Source organism: Polypterus senegalus, chromosome 1, assembly GCF_016835505.1.
Source record: "Polypterus senegalus isolate Bchr_013 chromosome 1, ASM1683550v1, whole genome shotgun sequence".
NCBI lineage: Eukaryota > Metazoa > Chordata > Cladistia > Polypteriformes > Polypteridae > Polypterus > Polypterus senegalus.
Window position 1 is genome coordinate 73,250,930 of NC_053154.1, and position 23,954 is coordinate 73,274,883.

Genomic DNA, 23,954 nt, shown 5'->3' on the forward strand with positions numbered 1-23,954 from the left:
ATAAATTTGCAATCAGCCAATTCCTCCATTAAACACCCCAGGGGGGCTCAGCTTCACTGCAGTCTACAACTACACCCAGCAAACCGGAGTTGTGCTGTTTTTTCAAGAAAACAAACCTATACACAATTACTCAGTTCACCATAATACAGAGCTTCGGCAAGTTTTTCTTGTCCTCACATAATGTAGTGTTGTATTTTGATAAGAGGGTTTGACTATTTAGGTTCTAAACTATACAAATATCATATAAACTAACAGAAAATACTACTACTAATAATTCTAATCTAATAGAGCAACATCTCAAAAAGTTCCATAATCATGCAAAATTCAAATAGAAAAAACTACCTAAATGAATAGCCACTAGATTTTCAAAAAATTGCTGAGCAGTTTGTGGAATTAAAAATTCTGGCCCAACTGCTTTTAATCAATGCTGTTATGTGAGCACAGACATAACAGCCCCACAACCAGCTAAGTAAGTCATGAAGAATGGCCTTGCAGGTAAGAAACAACCACATCTGTGTATCAGCAATGTTACACAGCCAGGTCATTTCAGAGACACCAGTAAATGTGTTTGGACCAAAGATTGAATTACTGATGAACATCTACAGTAGATGATTCAATTTGTCTGTGTCACAACTCAATGGATTATCCTATTTCATTTCATAGCTCTCCAGATGGGATAGGGATGGTGTTGAATTTGAATTTGATATGAAATATTCTATCAGTTAATGTATGCTCAGTTGTTCTGCACTCTCCTCATTGTAATGTATTCTTTAGAAACTTATAGTGAGGAAAAAGCACACAACAGAACAAGGTGTAGCACTACATTGCACTAACATAACTTTAAATCAATCTCAATGTCTAATCTGTCCTCTTAATGATTTTAATAATAACAAAATAATCTAAAAGCATCATATAAGCAACACCACACTGCTGTGATCAGTACATTTTACCAAGTCACCCCAAGTGGTCTCTGTCACAATGGTTTAAGTCTAGTTGTGATTTGAGACTCCATTAAAAGACAGCTGCTTTACACAGTATGTGCATTACGACTGGAAAACACCCCAGCATTATGGAATATCTACAGTTTTAAACTCCATATTACTGAAAAGTCCAGAGAGGAGCTACTGGGATATTTCCAGTTCAGCAGGGTATGAGCTCCAAAGGAAAGATTGGAGGAGTGGATTTTTTTTCAGTTTAAGTAAGCAAATATAGACAGATGGCATTACAAAAATGTTTATAATTGTTAAAGAATCTGGAATAGCAGGTACCAGCAGTTACTTTAAAATGAGCTGTTCAGCTACAAAATATTATTAATTTAGTTGATATTTTTTTAAGGTTTTTTGTTATGTTTTTAATGAATAGTTTGAATCATATATGGAGTGTTTAACTATAAGGAGATCAACTAACATGTCAGTTATAAAAGCTAATAAGCATTTAAGTTATTAAAATTATTTGTTTTGGTATAGGACGTTTTGTGAGTCTTTTTGTTAAGACAAACTTCCCAGTTGCTAGGGCATGGCCTCAGAGGTCCTGGAGTCTGATGTCATTAATGCAACGGGTAGAAAGGTCCTCCATATCCAAGTTTGTTGATAACACGACTTTGATACTAACAAAATTCTTTATTAAAAGTCTTTTTGATTTATGATACTTTTGTTGTGTTTTTAAACAATTGTTCCTTCAAATTTTGAAAACATTATGTTTGTTTTATTCATTTTTGACCCTAGCTTTGTTATAATGTTTCTTCTTCTGGTCCTATTCCTTCTAAAATTGGGAGCGATCCATCTCTAGCATGAGACAACTATAGGGATTAATTTGAACTTTGTGAAGGGTACATTTCTCACAAATGTTAGAAAGTGTTTCTCCACACATAGAACAATTGAGGAAAGAAATAACTACAAGGAATACCAAGCGGCATAGATAATAGTGCTTCTGATAAATTCAAACTCTGATATGATTGTTTTTTTGAAATAGTTTATATTTGTTTTCATTTGTAACACTTTGGGTAGATAACAGTTAATCTGATTAGGCAAACTCTGTTACCATTGTCAGGTTCTGCAGCCAGTTAAGTATGAATTATGTTGTTTTTCCAATACATTTTACACACATATATATTAATATTTATTTATAATTTTTTCATAAATAATACATAAAAAACTCTACCCAAACAGGAATACACCAAGCCCAAAACAACAATAAAGCATCTTTATACCGTTGCTCTAAGAAAGGTGATCCTGACAATCAAATATAATCCATAAATCAAATGAACTAGATGCCAATGTGTAATACACAGCAGTTTGTTTTGTGATAAATCACAAGAGAATAAACACTGAGAAAATTTATACCAGTTAAAAAAAAAAAACTAGATCAATTTATGCAGTAAGTTCATCAATCTTGTTAATATTATCCTGCTTTTATAGTATAATTTATGTGATTTAATTTGCCTTTTTGTAATCTCAATGACATTTAACTGGATTTGGACCTCTGGGTTTCCATAGGTCTACAAGATGAACTTTGACAATGCTGCCTTCAAACATCGCATGCCTCAACAGAAGACTGCTCCTGGGTATGAGAAGCTTCCAATGAAGCGAGGGATCTTCTTTGACATGTTCCCCTTCAGTGTCATTTTCCGACGAGACATGACAATGTACCGCATAGGAGATGGCCTCAAAGAGGTCTTCTCTGACTTACAGGGCAAGAAGTTCAACGAAGAATTCACTCTTGTACGGCCCATGCTGGAATTCAGTTGGGATAATGTAAGTTGAGAATAATAGTAAAATATGAGGTCTGCTAGTGCTGAAAATGAAATAACACATAAATCTGTTACATATTACATAATACAAGGTGCTGATGTTACAGTGAGTGGCACAATATTTATTATGCCAGTTTTCTTCTTTATCATTAAACAAGTATTTATTAGCACAATTAAAAAACTATATATACATAGACAAACACACTTATGAGGTGCTAAACAGACAAGCATCAACACCATATAAAATGAAGTCTGATATATTTATATTTCAAATTGTATTGTGTTGTATTTTCAATATATGCAGTCAAATGCAGAATATGGAGTGCTACTAAAGTAACAAGTTATGGTAAGTCATGAATATTATTGTTCATACATTCCAAACGTATGGTTTTACCCCCTGTTTTTTAGGCCAGTTTTTTTTTGTGTGGGCACATTATTGGACATACCTTACAACACCTATTAGCCTGTGGTGGTTTTTATAATAACCATTTAACTTTATATTGTAACGGCATAGGCAAATTGTATCAGTCTGGGGATGAGCCACCAAAGTATGAGCTGACATTCCATCATGCGAATGAATAGATTCAGAGCCAGCTGCAGGTGAGCCTAAAAAAATGCCAATCCTAAATGTCACAACAGTACTCCTACTAGTGTGGCAAATGCGAGTGGTCCATTTAATGATAGTAAGCTAACTTAAAGAGTACCGTAAAAGAGGTAAGAGTCCATTGGTACAGCGCTATGTTGGTGTTAGCAGTGGGATGTGTCTTTGTCTCCAGCCAAACCTAAGGCCACCATTTTGAAGAGTTTGTGTGCCACTGAAAGAACTGGAAGAGGTCACAGGTACAGCAACATTGAAGGTGGGGGGCTTATGTAACAACACTGACAAGCTGCATCAGCCTAGGGATGAATCACCACAGCATGGGTCGGCATTCCGCCGTACAAATGTGCAAATTAACAGCCAGCTGCAAGGGAGACTATAAAAATGCAAGCCAGCCACAGTCACTAAAGAATTCTAACTAGTGCGACAACACTTCACAGGGTGACTTTATATATTCAGAAATATTAATACATATAACATAATATTAGCCGGTTTGGTACCCCAATAAAAAAATACATGCAAGGTTAATCTGTCAGTGCTGTGACATATATATATATATATATATATAGTAACAAGGCACTATATAGGCACCTGACCCGACACAGACTCACACCGGAGGCACGTATAAAAACAAAGAACTTTTTATTTTTCTTCACCTGTGGGGTACATTTTCCCCATGACCGCCACAGGCACAACACAGTCCCCAGTACACCAAAAACACCCAAAACACACTCTTCTTTGGCACCACCACTACTTCTCCAAGCTTTGTCCTCCTCCTCCCAACTCTGGCCATTGAGTGGTAGCTGCTGGCCCCTTTTATAGTAACCTGGAAAGTGCTCAAGGTGGTTGACTTCCGGCTGCACTACTGGGTGTGGTGAAAACGCTGCCCATATGGGCTTAGGAATCTTAGCTGCAGCACCCCCTGGCGGTGCCTGCGGGACCCAACAAGGCTGCACCCAACTCCAATTCCCATGGAGCCCTTCGGGAAACAGAGGCACCACTACAACCCAGGGGGGCAGCCATCTAGGGTCCAGGGGGCGGTATTGCACAGTCCAGGGCTGCTCCCCCTGAATATACAGTGAAGGGGCATCCCGGCCAGGCATGGACCCTGGCCATCCACCACAATATATATATATGACTGTATTGTAAGCCTATTGTTGATTACTTATAGTATTTCCTCTTCAAGTTAAAGAGTTGTTAACTGTCCAGGCTACAGATGAAGTGGTTAGGTCACTGTTGTACGGTATCTGGTAGGTGATGAGAGTGTAAGGACTGAGGTTCAGTACTAGGCATGGATCAAACTCCAGCCCACTTAATGCTAAACTCAGCCTTGGTTACTATATATAGAAAATAAAATATAATTTATCTACAGCTTGGTGTATTTAAGTACAATAGAGTAATGAAGTCACATCACAATCCTCACAGTTTGATTTTGGTTTAGGCTGCTTTTTGTGTAATGTTTTTCACATGCTCAAAGTGATGTTTTCTTAGATCTTGTTTCCTTTAGTAGTCCAAGGACACGTTAGAGTATCTAAAATTGCCTGAGCAGATTTGCTTGTGCACTCTCCAATAAATTCATGACCCTATTCGAGGTTGTCCCAGTGCTAACCTTGTGTTGGGACAGGCTCTTGTTTCCTGCAGCCTGGATCAGGTAAACAGTGGTTTAAAGGAGCAGGTGAAAGAAGTCAAATAAAAAGACAGAAGTGGTGATAGTTATTATATATTGGTTATTTTAAGAACTACATCTGTTTGTTAATGTTCCTACAAACAGCCAATCAAGTCACTCCAATGCAAGGTATAAAGCATGCAGACATAGTCAAAAAGGTTAAGTTGCTGTTTGGCCAAACATTACAATAGACAATGATAGGATTCATGTTGTTTTAGCATCTAAGAAACAGATTCCCTACTTGAATTTAAACATGACAGTTTTCAGAATGTATAGAGAATGGCATGATAAAATACAAAACAGATTAATCTTAAACATCATACTATAATATAAAAAGGAGCTTGGGAATTTACTTTGCTGCATGTTTTAATAATTTCTTTTTTCGTCATGGCACTGGAGAGTTGCAATGTGTTGCACGTTGATTGGACATTCAAGTAAGAGTCTCAAAGCACTTTGTATACCTGACAATACTATTAATATTACTACTACTAATACTGACTATGTTGGGAGCGGTAATCATTTTACTCATACCTTTCTCAAACAAATTTACCACAATATCCCACGTAAAAATCCCGTCCTTTGTCTTGTCACAACATATGTCAAATATACTTGAACTAGCTGTGTTATCCGGCTACCCAGAAATTGTCCTAAGATAATGGGCTTCAGTTAAAGTGCTGTTAATAGGATGCATCAGAAGTACTATAAATCGTTTCTGTATATGATGTTTATTATTTTATTGGCATTAAATTATAGTTAATTGGAGCTCCTTATTTTCGAACATACTGTATATAATTGCCCAGGCGTAAAACATTAGTGCCATTGATCAGGTCTTCCTTCTCCTAGCAACTAAGTTTGACTTTAGTTGATAGTCATTGGAAAAATAATATTTTTATAGGAAACTGTTATTCTTAATTCAAACAGGTAATTAGTAAGAATAATGGGAATCTGGAGTATAAATATCATTTCACTCTGTAGCACATCCTCTATGAACAGGTACCTTCAATCAAATTAGTTATAATGCTTTGATCAGTAATCTTGAACCATCATAAACCTTTGGAGGGTTTATATCAAAAGCAATATAAGCATGGTTTACTTTAACTTATTACATACAGCATTGAACATTTACATGAGGCATACAATGAACTGAACATTTTAAGCACTGTAGAGAAAAAAACGGTGAAAAGAAATAATATTGTGAACTATGCACAATGTCTCAGTGCTTGAAGTGGAACCAAATTACTGGCGGTACTCTGTTTAGTCGCCATCTTGCTCCTTCTTGTCTTTTGTTATTACTTTTACACAAAATATATTAGTCAAACGGGGCAGTTGGAGTGAGAGTGGTTTAAGTAACTTTTGAATGGGGGTTGGGAGGAGTTGTGGTACACTGGTAGTAGCCGTATATTCTGCCTGTTTGCTACACCTTTATTGAGCTGAGCAAGCATTTAAACTGGCCAAGGCATTCTGTCACTCCAGGCTTGTGTTGTACCCGGGGCCTAAAGTGGGCTGGTATGCTCTACTGGCCCTTCACTCTTTCTGCAGTGTGAAAAACACCGTAGCAGCATATCGCGAACTGACTTCCAATGGGACACCCCAGTTCTCTGCAGTACCACATGTATTTCAACACCAAGGGCTAGTTGTCCCCCAACCCATTGTTTAAAGCACATGTACTATATATAAGTGCGATCAGCAAACCATGAGGGTAAACCCCCATTCAAATTTGTATATACTGTATTTCATACAATATCGCAAGGAATAAGAAGAAACCAACAGAATAGAGAGTACTGCATGTACCCAAGGGGGCCACTAGCTAAGCATGTCTACTTTGAGCTTCTCTGAACTTTCATCCTTCCCCTTCATTACTGGTAGTGGCCTTCATTTGCATAAAGTGGCACCTCCACTTTTTCTGCACAATTCCTTCTCTTACTTCGTGGCAGTCAATAGAAAAAAATGATGCAGTCCTTAAGAACAGCCCAATCCATAAAGCATTATTAGCAACAAATATGTATAGATAAAAAACATGTGCCAGCTAAATTTCTTTTTCTGGTAATGTCACCAAATTTGAATCAAATCACTGCATTTTTGATATTTATGGGATATTGACCTTTTCATAGGGGGATTTCTTTGAACTAAAAAGTCTTAACTTATGAATTCATTTAATTCCTTTTGTCCACGCTTCATTTTCTGTAAATTTAAAGGTATCTAAGTTCTTAATGTATTGCCCATCTTCCATGGCCTGATCTTCTTTCAACTGTAACTTTTTTTGATATAAATTCATTATTCTGTCTTCTTATTGTTACATTTTTTATTAGTTATATAAATTGCATTACTTTAAATGCCTTGCAAATAAATAAGATGCATAATGTACTCATCTCATATAATGTCTCCTGTACCCATCAAGAGAGCAAAAAATCAGGATACAATATTAAGTAAAGCACTTAATGAAAAGCATTATTAATAATAATAACAATCACGTTATTTTGAGCAGTTCCCATAAAGTACTTTTTTTTTCAAATTTTAAGTAAAATAGGATATCTGTTTCATTCTCTGCTATGTTAGGTGGGTTAGGACATGGTAATGTGCTGGCAATGTGTCATAGGATGCCACAGCACACTGTTCATTAAGCAGTGAAAACTCATTTATTGTTACTTCAGATAGTGTTGAGAGGTTTAGCATATCTCCAAAACTGTATATTACTTTTATCCGTCTTTATTCCAGTAAAGACAGTTAAGGATTTGACCTAACAAAGCAGGTGCCTAATGGCCGTTTTCACAGTTAGAGACTTACACTCAGCACATTTTCCATAATTTAAGTCAAGATAAATGTGTATGGTGTACAGTTATGAGTTTTAATTAGGCCATGTTTTGCACAAATTCATAATAAATGGATTTTATCAATAGCAATGTTTCATTTATTAACTGAAATTAGGTTTAGGATTTATTATGTTTTATTTATTTATATAGCACTTTTAAAACAACTAAAAGTGCACCAAAGTACTTTACATAGAATAAAGGCTAACAGTAAGAAATAAACACCAGATAAGGAATTATTAAAAAGAAAAAAACATTATACATGAACACACATAAATTAACATACAAACATAAATAGCTTATGCAAAATTATGTAAAATAAAATACATACAGAAAATGATTACAAATAGAATGATTTAAACACTCCAACTTATAAGCTAAAAAGCAAGTGAATAAAAGTGATTTTTTAGCAAAAACTTAAAACTATGAAGTGTGGGAGTCGACCTTATTACGTATAAGGGGCAAACCATTCCACAATTTAGGACCAGCCACCACAAAGACACGATCGCCCCTCAGCTTCAAAAGTGTGCGTGGGACAGTAAGCAATAGCTGATCTGAAGACCTTAACTGCCTGGCTGATGAATTTGGAACAAGAAAATCAGCTAAGTAAGGTGGAGCTGACCCATGTAGTACTTTAAAAACAAACACTAAAATCTTAAAATTCACCCTATAACTACAGAGAACCAATGAAGAGCCAAGACTGGAGCAATGTGATCCCTTTTTTTGCTGCTGGTCTAAACTCTAACAGCTGCATTCTGCACCAACTGCAGGCGAGACAGTGTCGTACGGGATACCCCGACCTACAGGGCATTACAATAATCCAATAGAGACGTGCCATTGAAAGGTCCCATTCCTAACACTGATTCTGATTCTTCTGATGAAAATGATAAAGTCTGCGGACACTACTTATGTCTTCATAGTGACTGGAATATAAGAAAAACTGAAAATAGATTCAGCAAATTAGATAAAGGTAAAGGCTCTAACTGTATAAAAGAAGTACAGTCATAACACTTTTGTTGAAAGGAAGCCAACACAAGTCAGAATTCAATAGTGATTTTATTCATCAGAGATGTAAAATGTAAATTTCAATCCCAGTTTGTCTGTTTCCTTGATCTGCTTTCTGAAAATACTTCCATATATAACACGTAAGCTTGAAAGTGTCCTTTACAAATTTACAAACATTTTGACATATCTATCCCAAACCTACTTCTCAATTGACTTTTTCTGTAGATCTACACACATCTGAACAATGTATTTGAGTTACTCTCTAAGGCAGTTGTGGAGAGCAAGCAGAAAATGAACCTGCCAAAACTGAGCAAGAAGGAGGGAGAAGAGGCAGAAGAGAAGGAGGAGAGTGAGAAGCCCAAGAAAGAGGAGAGGGGTAATATACCTTATTTTCTTGATGGTTCATTCCTGGCAAGCTAGATTTTTATTTTTTTTCAGATCTATAACACCAATGCCATCCATGTAAGACTTGACTGTTCTCCTCCACTTGCCAGGTTAGTTATACTATTGGCAGATTTTGTAGAACTTCCAAGAGAAATATTAAAAACCAGTAATGGTGCACTGCATGATAACGTGCAGTGAATACATTTGACTTGAATGTTCATAGTTTTCATACTCTTTCTCTGTACGTTTATCATTCGTTTGCTCAGAGCAGCTCTTCTATTCTCCACCCTAGCGGCCCGCTTCTTCTCTTCTTTTGTTGGCATCTTTTCGCATTAAAACTGTCAGTGTTTGCGTTGCAAGTATGTTTTCTTTCATTTTTCATTTAAGCTGGCACTTAAGTCTTCAATCTGCCTCAAGAATGAAGATATGAAGAGGTAGTGACGGCAAAGGTGGTAGGAATGAGAACGGCGCCTGTACGCATGTGCCGCATGGCTGCCCTGCTGGCATGAGAGTTGATTCTACAATAAAATAAAATAAAAATAAAAAGAGGAATAACCTCAGAGGCCAACCATCACCCTGAAAGCGGATAGTAGACGTCTCATGGTATATGAGTACAAAATTGTTTGCGAGCTACAGATGATTTAAAATCCTGGACAGACATACGAACAGCCACGGTAGCGTATTATATATAAAGATGTTGCTCAGTAGCAACAGCAAACTGTCTGAAAATATTCTCACAAGATACTTTCAGATTGCCCTTTCAGATAAGTTGCTCACTTTAGCAGATATTCAAATCCTTGCTAGACTCACTTCTAAAATATCCTTCAATTTTATGAATCTACTAACTCAATTATAAGGGCATAGAAGAGTTGGAGTCTATCATGGCAGCACCATACACAACTGTAGAAGGGTACATTCTTGCACACAGCATTGCACATTCCCAAATATCTAATTTAGACTGCGCCCATTAATCTAAATTAATCTGAACTGCTCACCTTTGGAGATGATGGTGGTGATTACTGTGGGGTGTCAGTCCTTCTAGAGTACCAGAGGAAAGCATAAGGTGACAAAAGGAGAGAGTGTGTGGGTCTAGTAAATTCAAACAGTAATCAAGAAGATGAGTGAATGTAACTCTCTGGAGCTGTAAGGCAGTAGTGAAATTGTAACACCATGCTGCCCTGCCTATCAGGCATTCTTCACTTTAGTGGGCCCAATAAAAACAACCATCAACTTGATCCAGTTTAGAGTCATATGGGGGGCTGAAGCCTTTCCTGGCAGCATCAGGAACAAAACAATAATCAACCCTGAATGTGTAGTCTATCCATTACAGGTCACAATAGCACACACGCCCATTCTCATTCATTTACAATTAGCACTGTACACCTTGTCTATCTCATTATCCAATTTATCTCATTGTTATTTTTGACAGTCGTTCATTCTCAAAGGAAAAAAATGCATGGCGCGTGATTTCAAATAAAATCAGTTGTTCAAACAAGCGTCTCTTTGGTTATAGCCTCAGTATATGTAATGTAGGACTTCAATTAATAAATCTTTACAGACCATTTCAATGGATAAATGGTTTCAACTTTAGATTCAGACTGCAAAAACATAAACAACTGAATGATTTATAAATATATAAAGTGTAAAAGCCTGCAGAATTTTTTCAATGTTACAAAGCAGGCAGAAACATTAAATAGCCGGTTTGACATACTGAAACAACAAAAATGTGCACAATAAATAAAATTGGTGTAATTTTTCTTTAAAGACACTTATCACTAATCAGCTAGGCCTTAATGAATAATTTCTAAACATGAGTAATATGTTACTGAATGGTAGCCAAACCCTTATGAGCCATTTGTCAAATCTTTTGAGAAAGTTTAAAAACACATATCCTAATCTTTATCTGTTACCACTTAATGATATTAATCATTATTTCAGCGTACATGAACTAATAATCATTTAACTTAATATGATGTCTTATTATAAAAGGTTACCAATACCATTCATTTTATTTTGTAGAGCTTAAAGCCCTGGAAGAGATGAAGGGTGCTGACAAGGAATACAGCAATGCTCTCACTCCTTATAACAGCACTGCAAACACCGGGGCTGAAGATATTGAACTGCTAGCCTTCCAGACTGTTACAGGTGAGCCAGGTGGTGGAGTATTTATTGGCTGTGGCTTGTCCTGCCTGACTGTCACCTGTCTGGGCAAATAAAAATGTTGTCATGCTGTGTGCACATATGTGGCTGTTCTGTGGAATATGAGATGTGGTCCTTAGAGATGTTAAGGTATTTAAATATTAAAGAAAACAGCATTATATTTTACATCTTTAAGAAAAATATTACAGATTTTGGCAGTCTTTCACTGCATTTTTATGTTTGCATTGTGCCCCTCTGAGACTACATTGGAATAAATTGGTTTGGAAAATGAATGAAAAAAAATTTTTAGATTACTTTGTAAGAGTTCATTAACTTTACCTTTTGTAAAACCTTTCATTCCAAATAGTAGTCTCTTAAGATAGTAAAATATTAGCCTTTAGTTACAAATAAAATAAACAATTAATTATTACATACCGTCAAAACATGGAATGATTGAAACTACTTTTACAGTTGAAGCCAAATCAAAAACTGGGTTAGAAAATCAAGTTCAATTAAGAACATATTTTATGACAGTAAAGAGTATAAAAATGCATTTAATAGTTACAGTATTACTGTTGTTGCAAAATTTAAAAAAATAACAACAGTACCTAATACTCCCAGTAGATGGCAATAATGTCTTCAAATAATTGCCTAAGGCTGTCTTCTTATTTTTTTACTTTTTAAAACATAATAGCCTAAATTAAAGAGCTGCTGATTGTGCCATTTTGTTGTGAATATGTCAGAAATCACAATGTAAACATTAAAAAATATAATAAAAAAATCAAAGATAAAACATGAATATTCCTGTGACTCTGAACTGAATGGACGTTAGATATATGGATGGTTGGCAGTGTGCTTTGTAATCTGCTTTGGAATTTTTTTTTTTGCAGCATGCTCCATGTGTAATTGGTAGGTAAAGAATAAATTACTTTCCAATTTTTATAAATTTAGTTATTAGTATGTTGTTGTTGTTGTTGAAATAATACCTTAAAAAAAATGCAATCTTGTAGTGAAGAAGTTAGGATGAAGTGGAGGTTCGCTCAATGCCATTGACTTTTTACTCAGCCTCTACTCCAATCTCTAAAGAAAATGTTTTTAGATTGCTTCACAGTTTTAAAAAATAATGGTCGTTTGTAAAGCACCGGGTGGGCAGCATGATAACTTGCCACTTCCCATTCCTGGTTTGATTCCTAACTGAGATGTTTCTGTGTTTAAATACATGTGTGTTTTGTGGCTGTTGACCCAGATGACCCAGATGAGCAAATTGGGGATGTTTAAGTGATTGTGACCTACAAAGGTCTGATGTCCAATCCAAATAGGGAACCTGCCTTGTGCCCACTGATGCTTTGACCCTACAGAACTATATACTGGGTAAGCAGGATTAAAAAATGAACACATGGAAGAAAAACCTATACATTTTAAAGACAGGCCATGATCAAATCTTTACTTGTTAACATGACTTTTTACTTTTACAGCATATGTAGATTTTCTGCAGGGCTTATTTGGTTGTTACTTTGCTTGATCACACAAGTGTTCCTGTGTCTGTTTCAGGAAAATGCAGTGAAACCATATTTGAAGACATGAGGGAGCCTCCAAAAAAGCCATTGCACCTGAAAGGCCAGATGAAGTACGTCCCACAGTGGGACTCTCTCATTTTCCTGGGGACACCCATGTAAGCCGATTAAAATATTAAATTGTACACCTTTATATGAATGCTAAAGAAAACATTAAAAGAAGTTTGAAAAATACTGGAACTCGATGAGCATAATTCATGTCAAATGCATTTTTACATGTTTTACACTTGGTCCCAGTTAGATGTACAGTAGAATGCACATACAGTATGCGCTGCTGTGATGCTCTTTAGAGCATATTATTTGCATTCAAACTATTCCTGTTATATTTTTCTGTGGGACTTGTAAAAAGAAGGTTATGTGCACAGTTTTAATGGTAGTGAAGTACTTATTAATTTTAAAGTGGTCAAATCTTGTTGCACTAAACCTCTGCATTTTTAATGGAAACTTAAACAAACGGGCCTAGGGTGTGCAAACCCCTGTTAAGTGAAGGTTTGAAGTGCAGCTCATCTGTTCTTGAATTTTCAACTTGTAAGTACTTTAATAATGCAAAAAAGTCAAGAATTTGTTCTGATACAAATGCTGGCTTCCTTGTTATTGGCAGATACCGCCCAAGGTGGCATACTAGTTGAGAATATGTTATAGATGGCCACAGTTGGAGCACAGGCAGTTTAAGTGATTTGCTCAATGTCACACAGGGAGGAACCGAACTGGCAGCCTTGAGGTTTTAAGTCCAATAGCTTAACACAACACCAGACTCTCATGTCTACAATGCGTTTGTAATGATTATTTTAGACTAACACCTAAATTACAAATCTACATTTTGCCATTACTGCCAATATTAAAAAGAAATCCTGCAGATCCTTGTGAAATATCAAATTCTCAGGTTGGTCGTTATGAGTAACTAATTCAGCACTTTGTTTCTCCTAGTATAGAAACGGTGGAAGATATGATTAAGATGGGAGTCTATGTAAATGACCTGAATCTTCATGACTCAAGCAGGGAGCTAATCCTTGCTGGAACCCAGCAGTCCGCTGAACTTCAGCTCGCCTTGGATCAGGCAAGACTAAGGTTTTACAACTTTAAACACAAATATATAGTTTCCATTCTGAAGGTGTAGTGATGCTATTCTGTAATCAGTATATAGAAAAAAATTGCAATAATTAGAACGATTCAGGTTTAGACAATACAAATGCAGGGTCTTGAATAAAATATAGTCAAATTATGATGATTTGGTGAAGCAAGATGTACAATTGATCTATCCCACATGTGTCTTGGCCCTGTGCAAAGTTTCCAGAGTGAGGAGGTTATGCACATTTTGGTACTGTATTTCACTTAATTAGTACACTTTGTGGAGACTTTCCCACATGCATTTCACAGTGAGTATTACCAAAATATTACAGACTGACAATTATAATAACATCTTTCCTGCATGCAGCACTATAAACCACAAAAAAGGCTTTCTTGTTTATAGTAATATTCCATCAGGTTGGTGTTAAGAGGTGAGGAGTGATTTTGTGCAGTATCCAATCCCATACCAAATGTGAAGCATTGGTAAAATAGTGAAAAGCCACTGAACTAATTGTGTTATATCCAGTCCAAGAAATGTTTACATGTAGTTTTTATTTAACTATCATGCATTTATTGTCTTGCCAAATATGTACGTTGTCAATTAAATGCTGAGTTTTAGAAACAGCTGGTTGAAAATTGTCATTCACAATAATTAGCAAATAAATAGCATTGACGTTACTTTCTGAGGGAACACTCAGACTATTACAAGATAATCTTTCCTATATCATTACGGAACTACCAACAACTTGTTCTATGAGACCCAAATTTTAGTGTCCAACACACATACCCCTGTCTGTTTGTATAGTGTCACGCATATGCGAGTAGGAGGACGTTGTATAGACCAAGTGAAGGTAATTCCATGCCAGGCCAGGGGTCAGCGGGAGGCACTAAACCATCTCCTGTTAATCTGCAGACCAGCTGCGGAAAAACCTATCTGACTCAACTTTGAAGACGTCACTTTCCGTTTCCGGTGCCTTGACTGATGTCACTTCCAGTTCTGACACCTCGACTGACGTCACTTCCAGTTCTGGGGCCTCGACTGACATCACTTCCAGTTCCCCTATGTCACTTCATGTCAGACTAGTTAAAAGCACAGTCTCTTCCAACCATGATCAGTTCTGTTTTGGACTCAGTCTTGTAAACAACGTTATCATTTTCACAACCTTTTGCAGCCAGGATCATAATATACAGGTGGCTGCCCCAAACCTTTTTAAGTGTGTTGAGTCTGATCATTTTACAAGAGTAATTCAGTTCCTATGCTCATTGTGCCACTGCACTTGGAAATAAACATTCCCAGGATTGTTACAATGTGACCCAGCTATAAAACACTACTCTGTACAGTTCTGGACAGGTTGTTTTAGATGAAACTGCCTACTCCCCCTTTTCATAGATGTTAATTTTTCATTGAGTTACTCACAAGGCTGTTCAGAATAGTATTTACAACCCTACGGAATTTCCTAACACAATATGTTGGAATTTTAATGGTTTAGTTAACATAGCAGCCACTCACATGTAGAACAACATTCAATATACTGTACATTGTGTCTCTTATTATGGACATAAGTGCTCCCATCTTTTTTCTGTACTTGCGATATTGGACTGATAGTGAGAAAGATATTAAAGTCACAGATAATAATGTGTGTATATGTAATGAAAGTACACTAAATAAATAAAGCATCTCTCCAAAAATGTTATTACAATAATTAAACATAATAGGGTTTTGTGACTGTCTTCGCAGGAGCAACAGAAATATGCACAGCTACAAGAGATTATTAAAAAGCTAGATGAGGAAAAGAAAAGGGGAGACTCTCTGCTGTATGCCATGATCCCAAAGGCTGTCGCTGATCGACTGAGAAAAGGCATTACTGCCCTGGAGACCTGTCAGGTGAGAATGAAGAATAACAGTAAGGGGAGGCCACAAGAGGAAGGAAAGATAGAAAATGAAAAAAAATATCCAAGAAAGGGTGGGTATCATAATGGCTAGAACATCTCAGATGGAACAGTGGAGATGGCCAGAAGTAGCTGCTATGATTGAAACACTATTCAATTATTTTCTTTCATAATACATTTTTGTTATGGCTTTCTCCTACAAATTTCCTAGATTTATACTTCTCACTTTGTTTTCTCATTGAGATGTGTTGGAAGTTATATTTATTATACAACCCCAATTTCAATGAAGTTGGGACGTTGTGTAAAACATAAATAAAAACAGAATACAATGATTTGCAAATCCTTTTCAACCTATATTTAATTGAATACACTAGAAAGACAAGATATCAAATGTTCAAACTGATAAACTTTATTGTTATTTTGCAAATCTTCACTCATTTTGAATTTGATGCCTGCAACAAGTTCCAAAAAAGCGGGGAAAGGGGCATTTTTACCACTGTGTTATATCACCTTTCCTTTTAACAACACTCAATAAATGTTTGGGAACTGAGGATACTAATTGTTGATGCTGTGTAGGTGGAATTCTTTCCCATTCTTGCTTGATGTACAACTTCATTTGCTCAACAGTCTGGGGTCTCCATTGTCGTATTTTGCGCTTCATAATGCGCCACACATTTTTAATGGGAGACAGGTCTGGACTGCGGGCAGGCCAGTGTAGTAACCGCACCCCAGCTTTTTTTGGAACGTGTTATAGTCATCAAATTCAAAATGAGTGAAGATTTGCAAAGCAACAATAAAGTTTATCAGTTTAAACATTAGATATCTTGTCTTCGTAGTGTATTCAATTGAATATAGGTTGAAAAGGATTTGCAAATCATTGTATTCTGTTTTTATTTACATTTTACACAACGTCCCAACTTCAACGTCAAACTTGGAATTGGGGTTGTATTATTTCTGTCACTGTCTGTTGTATCACGATTTTCTTTATGTTTGGTACTCCTATTAAGATGTAACTCCTGGCTGCTAAAAGGTAATGTATCGTGGTGTTCATTACACAATGCTTTAAATGCCATCAACGCAGAGTCTTTCTAGAGGTGTTTGTAATTTCCATAGCAATAATTTGCTTAGAAACTCACATTGATTATTTTTGACTATGTTTTTATGTGTTTAAGATTTTTTTAACTGACTTTATATATTGTTTTCATCTCCTGTTCTGGTACTATTTCTGGATTTTTCCAATTCTTTGGAAGTACAATAGCTGGATAGACAATTTGGAGTGCATTTGAAAGAGAGAGAGAAGAAAAAGATTATAATCGCCAGACTGATAAGAAAACTCTGACACTGGTTGTCAAGACAGTGTTTTTTAATCCTTTAAGGCTAACAGAAATAACATAAAATGTACTTAGCAAGAATAATTTAACAAAAAGGTAGTATCACTTGTTATGGAAATTTAATGGCAAACTATTGATATTTAATGAATAGGAAAAGTTTAAGAAATCAGGCAAGCCAGGCTGTAATAAACATTGATAATGTTCTGCAATAAAAATCCAACAGAATAACTTAACCCAATAATGTGTTGGTGACTGGTGGAAATACCAAAGAACATATTTTAAAAAAATAAAAATGGGGTTACCTAACAAAGGGCCTTGAATAAATGAACATAAAAAAATCACACACATAGCGTCTTTTGCTGCTACTAATATCTGCAAGAAGAAAAATTCTTATTGTTCAATATTTAGATTTCACCAATCAAGATCACACACCAAAATAATTTTCACAAAGTATATTCAGGCAGACCTGTGCTGTTTTCTTGCATTCTAGGTATTTCCAGATGTGACCATACTGTTTAGTGATGTGGTCAAATTCAATGAGATCTGCATCCATATTACTCCCATGCAAGTGGTGGACATGTTGAATGAAATTTACATTGTGTTTGATACGCTAAGTGAGAAGCACAATGTTTACAAGGTAAGATTTTGTTATGTAAGTGTAGCAAAAAGAATATTTTGTACACTATTGCTGACCCCATTGAAGTACTTTGAGCAGATTTTTGAAGTTAAGTCATGAAGTTAATTCAGAGTTATAAATTATTATAAATTCATCCAGTTTTTTAATTTAATTTTATTCTTACTGAGCACTGTTCTATCTAAGTACCCATTGCATTACTATAAGAATAAGAGTGAAAATGTTACTTACACACATGGGGGTGACACAGTCGCGGAGCGGTAGCACTACTGCCTCACAGGGAGTCACGTCACTGGTATTTTCTCTGTGCTCCGGTTTCCTTCCAAAGATATGCAGATTTGGTGACACTGAAATGACGGTAGTGTATGTGTAAGCTTGTATTCACCTTGTGATGAGCTGATGCCGCATCCAGGGATTGTTTCTGCATTGTACCCAATTCTAAATGGAATGGGCACATCCCTCGATGTAATCATTAAACATCCTTTTTAGAGATATTGCGGCAAGGTGACACCGGAATTTAATGGGTGTTCCAGGCAATTCAAAACACAGCCAAGTCAAACCTGTTCTCACCATGATAATATCTCGCACAGCCACCTGGTGGATTCTACCAGATGTATGTAAAGTACGCGGACAAGTATAAATAGTAAAATGCTGGAGCATGCGTCATGTCATGTGAAGTATAAACCTGGCCTAAGTGGGAGAGTTTCCCATACTAGTAAGTCAGGAAACGACAGACAAAAAAAAAAAAAACACCTGAAGTAATTTCAAAATGTTCATTAGTAATTCTTATGAACATAAAATGTTAGAGCTATAAACCAGCAGCAACAGTGTTACTCCAGGAAGTAATCTGTGTTTACGTGAGATCACATTAAATCAAAGGTAATAAAGTACTACATCTACAATACTATACAATGCTATACTATGCAATACAATACTATACTTTAGCGTTCATGTCCTCAGTATCAAAGTTTTGTCTCTTATTGCACCAACTCATAGCTTTGAATTAGCCATTCATTACCTACAGCAATGCACAAAATATGATTGTTTTCTAAAACTTGTTATAATTACTCTTTATCATTTGGTAATGAATATTGTGTTTTACAATTTATTATAGAATAATTTTCAAACATGATTTCAACCCACAGGTGGAAACAATCAGAGATGCCTACATGGTGGTAGCAGGAGTTCCCAACAAAACTACTTTTCATGCCCACCACATCTGTGACATGGCATTAGATATGCTGAGTTCTATTGATCATCTTAAAGATCCATCCACTGGGGATAACATCCAAATACGAGTTGGTATGTTTCAGAGACCACAAGAATATGACAAACAGAGACAAATGTGCAATACACGCTAAAAATGTATTATTTGAACAGTCATATTATAAACACAGCTCTTATATGTTGATCTATCCATTTCTTCCATTTTTACAAGTCCAATAAATCATAACATTGAGGGGGATCTGGAGTCCTCACTACAGCAAAGCAGTGCATCGCCCATTAAAAACCATTCTGTCAGGAGGTTTTCTTAAACCAAGTCTTAAGCACTAGTTCCCATGATGGCATTGTTTTACATAATGGGAAGAAGCATGGCCTCAGAGAGGAAACTTCACACACTGACGTCATCACAGCCCAGATAGAAGAGCAGAGTTAAGATCAAAATCGATACCTTCTCTTACATGTGATGTGTAAAATGTTTAAATGGTTATTATTTCATTTTTATTTGTTTTGACCATATTGTATTTAGGGTATTCCTTAACTATATAGTAATATTTTATTATAGAAAAAATCGGGAGAGGTCTCCCCTAGAGTTTGTCATATACTCAGATATGGAGATGGATATTTCAGGAGTAAACCGCAAGACAATGATTATATTTTTATTCTATGTACATTAAAGAACCATCAACAAAAAATCCAATCAAATTAATAATATATTGAGCAATTATTATAAAAGTAAAGTTGAATAAATCAGACTCTGCAGCTGCATGATTAAACAATAATTGAGTATGTGTTCAGGTAAAATGCCACTTTCGGTTGATGGATTTGACCCAAAGGTTAACACAGATCTACAGTTTGGTGTAACAACCACATGCCAAATTTCATCCATCTATCTTGTTGCATTTTTGAGTTATTGTGTTTACACACACACACACACACACACGCACACACACACACACACACACACACACACACACAGACACACACACAGACATAATTCCAAAAATCAGTATTTTCGGACTCAGGAAGGTCTAAAACATCAAGATTAATCAAAGTCTCAAAGTCAAATTTTTTCATGATTACTATACTTCGTATACGAGAAAGTGAAAAATGCCAGCCTTAAGCTGTACAGGAATAGACTAGTGCAGGAGCTTGCTGTATTCTCCCTTGTCTAAACTGCATATCTTTAGCTTTATTATCATGTAAATATTAATATCTTCCCTATACTATTGATTTCTAAGATACAATTTGAAGACTACTCCATTGGGATACTTAATGACAACACCTACAGGGCAAATGTCAAACATGCATAAGAAAGACATGCACGTCAGCTCAAAAGTATTTTAGATAGATAGATAGATAGATAGATAGATAGATAGATAGATAGATAGATAGATAGATAGATAGATAGATAGATAGATAGATACTTTAATAATCCCAAGGGGAAATTCACAAATTTTAGTTGAATTACACCTATAATTTTCAAATCTTGCACTGTGGCACATTCTAAACGCATTCTAAATGCATTCTGCCAATGATTTATTCCTAGGAATTCATTCAGGCATGGTTGTTGCTGGTGTTGTTGGTCTGAAGATGCCCCGGTATTGTTTGTTTGGAGACACTGTCAATACAGCTTCTCGTATGGAAAGCAATGGAGTGGTGAGTAAAAACTGCTGCCCAGTAATTTCAAGCAAAGTCTCAGCTGGTGTTAAGAATATAAGTTGTGCCAAATCATTATTTCTGTTTTTTAGACATGCTAAATACTTTCTAAGTATCATAAATCATATATGTCAACTTTTTCAGAGTGCATATTTTGACAAAAGTGAGTTCTTTGAAAATGTTTTTCAGTTCTGTTCCTTTTTTGTGTAGGAGATGCAATTTTCAAAGTAACAACTGGCATGAACCCTACTTAATCCCATCATAATTAAAATCAAATCAGTTCTTAATGTCTTTTTTCTTAACATGAAAAGATTAATATATTCTCCTAGACTGTATTATTCAGTCCTGTTTAAACTTTTATCTATGAACATTTTCTTGTGCTGTTATGTCTAAAGCTGCCCAGTGTATTCCAAAATGGCCTCAAACTTCCATACACAGCTTAAGCATAAAGTTTTGTGATTTTTTTAGACCGGGCGGGCAATGCACAGTTCACCATCCCTCTTAGTATTTACCTAGTTCTGGATTACACATTTTCTAATGAAGTCAGATGTTTTAAGTTCCTTTTTTAAAGATGTTGCATTTATTTAGATTAAACCACATGCTACCTTTTACCAAAATGTTGACCAACTTATTACCCAATTAGGACTTTATCTTTGACTTTAATGTGTTTTCTGTTCTAAATTCAGATTTCTACACATCTGTGCATGGTGCCCTGCTTCTTGTGTTTTAATGATTAGTCTCTCATTATGTTCTTTGTCAACATTTTTTGACTACTATAATGCTTTTTTTGTTTTTTATTCATGAATCTAAGGGATATGAGTAAAACATGATCATTACTGGCGAAATGCATGCTGGCTATCAACTAACACATTAGTATTGGAAAAGAAGCTGTCAGTCTAGTCTTCAGCAGTTGTATCCATCCATCATTTTATAATTCCCATTAATCTAGCTGGCACATACAGTAGTTGATATGCTCGGCCTACTCAACTGTGATTGAAAGAAGTTAAAAAATAATATATATGATTATTATCTTCTTTCTATAAAATTTAGATGTTGTTAGGCAACTTATTCATTTTGATTCTCTTATTTTAACCATTACTGCACTTTGCTCTTCACATTTGTTAAATCATTTAGCATTCCCAATATATTGCTTTTAGCTTCTGGCCTGTTATTATTCACAGGTGAACCAAGAGTGTGCACTATAAACTTTATGTATTTCTTTTAACCTTGCCATTTTTGATATACCACCTTCTAGCTTATTTCCTTATAGCACTTAAAGCTGGCTTTTGCATTATAAGCATTATTCTTCTGCAGCTGTCTTTCAACATTTCAGACGTGCTTTCCAGTGTTGTTGTCATGTTCTCCTAGATTAATACTAGGGTTAATTTTCTTATATGAAAATGAATGCAGATTCAAAGAAGATATTTGTTAGGTGTACAATTATTCCTAATTATTAAAATACATTTTTTCTACATTTTATGAAGTATAATTGAAAATCTGCCCCTTTGCTTCTGTACTTTGTCCAAATTTAAAATTTCATCTTAATTTTTTCAGTTAAAGCTTTATTGAATTGGAGTTACTCACTTAAAATAAAAATTGAAGCTAACATTAGAAACTTAATTACTCAAGCCATCTTCCAGCACTGCCAGAATGAATATTCCATTATGTATAATGGCTAAGAGCTTCACATTGAACCAATTGATGACTGTTAATGATCCACTTAGTAGTAAATAAAGTTATTAAAGTTACTCGCATTACTTTAAGCTCAAAGCTACTTAGATAAATACACTACAGTATTTACTCCACTTTAGTCCATTCATGATCCTTTCACCTTTTTCCATAAATGTGTGCTGCTAAGGTCAAGGAAACAGACTGGGAGATTTTAATAATGCAAAATATTTTTGGAAACTTTTTGAATACTTCATCCAATTAAGCCCTAAATGACAGACATTAAAACTAACACAAAGGACAGTTACAGTGCAAATTAAATCAATAAACATATTTCTTATTTTTGGTTGAGTGTAACTTACTTGGCTATAAATTATGTTAATAATAAACGATGGGGACTTTGATATTCACTTTGGAAATGAAAAAAGACCCTCTCATAAAAGTTTATTAAGGATATATATTTTTTGTTGTTTCGTTACATGGCATCTAATGTTTTAACTGAATGTTAGTTTGTATTTCAGACACAAAATATATGAAAAATTGACAAGAACAGGAAATTCCACCCACTATTAGCTGGACAATTTTAGCACGATTCTAAAGTTTTAGATGTCATTTTTGTACTCCTTTTGTAATTATTTGTTCATTTTTACACTTGCTATTAAACTTTATTTACTTCTGCAACACTATTTTATTTCTGGTGGGCTTCACAGTTTTGAATATTGGCAGCGATGTTGTTCTTGTTAGCAATGATAGCACATGACCACAGCAGATGCTCAGCATCATTTCATCACTCCGACAGTATTTAAGATAATGGCATGCAGGAAATGCAGGATTTGGATTAAATAGAAAAATACACTTTCAGGGCATTAGCTGTTATTTAAATTATTTCTAAGAGTGAGGACTTTGCATGTTTTTTATGGACCACGGGTTATGGGTAACATTTTATCTTTTGTGTTTATATTCATTCAAATTTTGTGTCTCAGCTCTCTGCAAGTTTGTTGATTATGAGTTTTCCTCTTTCTCTCCTAGTCTTTAATTCAATTTTTTCCTGCTAAATTTTACTCTGACAGATCACATTTTGGTAACGCTTTAGGCACTGCAAAAATGCATCTATTACTCATTTACTCTTATGTTACTCTTATGACCTTAACAAAGTGTTAATGGTGTTAATGAAACTTAACAAAGCATCACTATGTAGCTTATTCATCTCTGTGCAGATACACTGATAAAACTACTTATGAATATGAAGAATTTGCAGATCATATATTGAAGTATGCAATATCTAGAGAAACATGTCTCAGTTATTTTAGTAGGCCATATTTCACAGATGAATAACCACTTATATGGTGCTTTGTAAGTGTCATTGGCACCAAAAGAAGACTTTGTTAAGGTGTTTTTAAATAAAAGTAAATGAGTAATAGATGCATTTTTGCAGAACTTAAACTAAAGTATAACCCAAATTATTATTCACATTACATTTTCAAAAGTTCCAACAGGCAAAAATTTAAAAGTCCCCAAGATTACACTACTGGGTAATTTGGTCAATTTATCTGCATCTCTC

At 35.4% G+C, this 23,954-nt stretch overlaps 1 protein-coding gene across 1 annotated transcript in view; it reads left to right on the forward strand.

The window, feature by feature from the left end:
* The window catches only part of LOC120527355 (soluble guanylate cyclase 88E-like), a 44,146-nt gene that overhangs the window by 13,831 nt on the left and 6,361 nt on the right, over window positions 1-23,954 (forward strand). Inside the window, exons 5-13 of the mRNA XM_039750673.1 lie at window positions 2,496-2,753; window positions 9,051-9,201; window positions 11,229-11,354; window positions 12,900-13,020; window positions 13,850-13,979; window positions 15,729-15,875; window positions 17,702-17,848; window positions 18,991-19,147; window positions 20,616-20,725. Coding sequence (XP_039606607.1) covers window positions 2,496-2,753; window positions 9,051-9,201; window positions 11,229-11,354; window positions 12,900-13,020; window positions 13,850-13,979; window positions 15,729-15,875; window positions 17,702-17,848; window positions 18,991-19,147; window positions 20,616-20,725 — 1,347 coding nt within the window. The remainder of the gene's footprint in view (window positions 1-2,495; window positions 2,754-9,050; window positions 9,202-11,228; window positions 11,355-12,899; window positions 13,021-13,849; window positions 13,980-15,728; window positions 15,876-17,701; window positions 17,849-18,990; window positions 19,148-20,615; window positions 20,726-23,954) is intronic.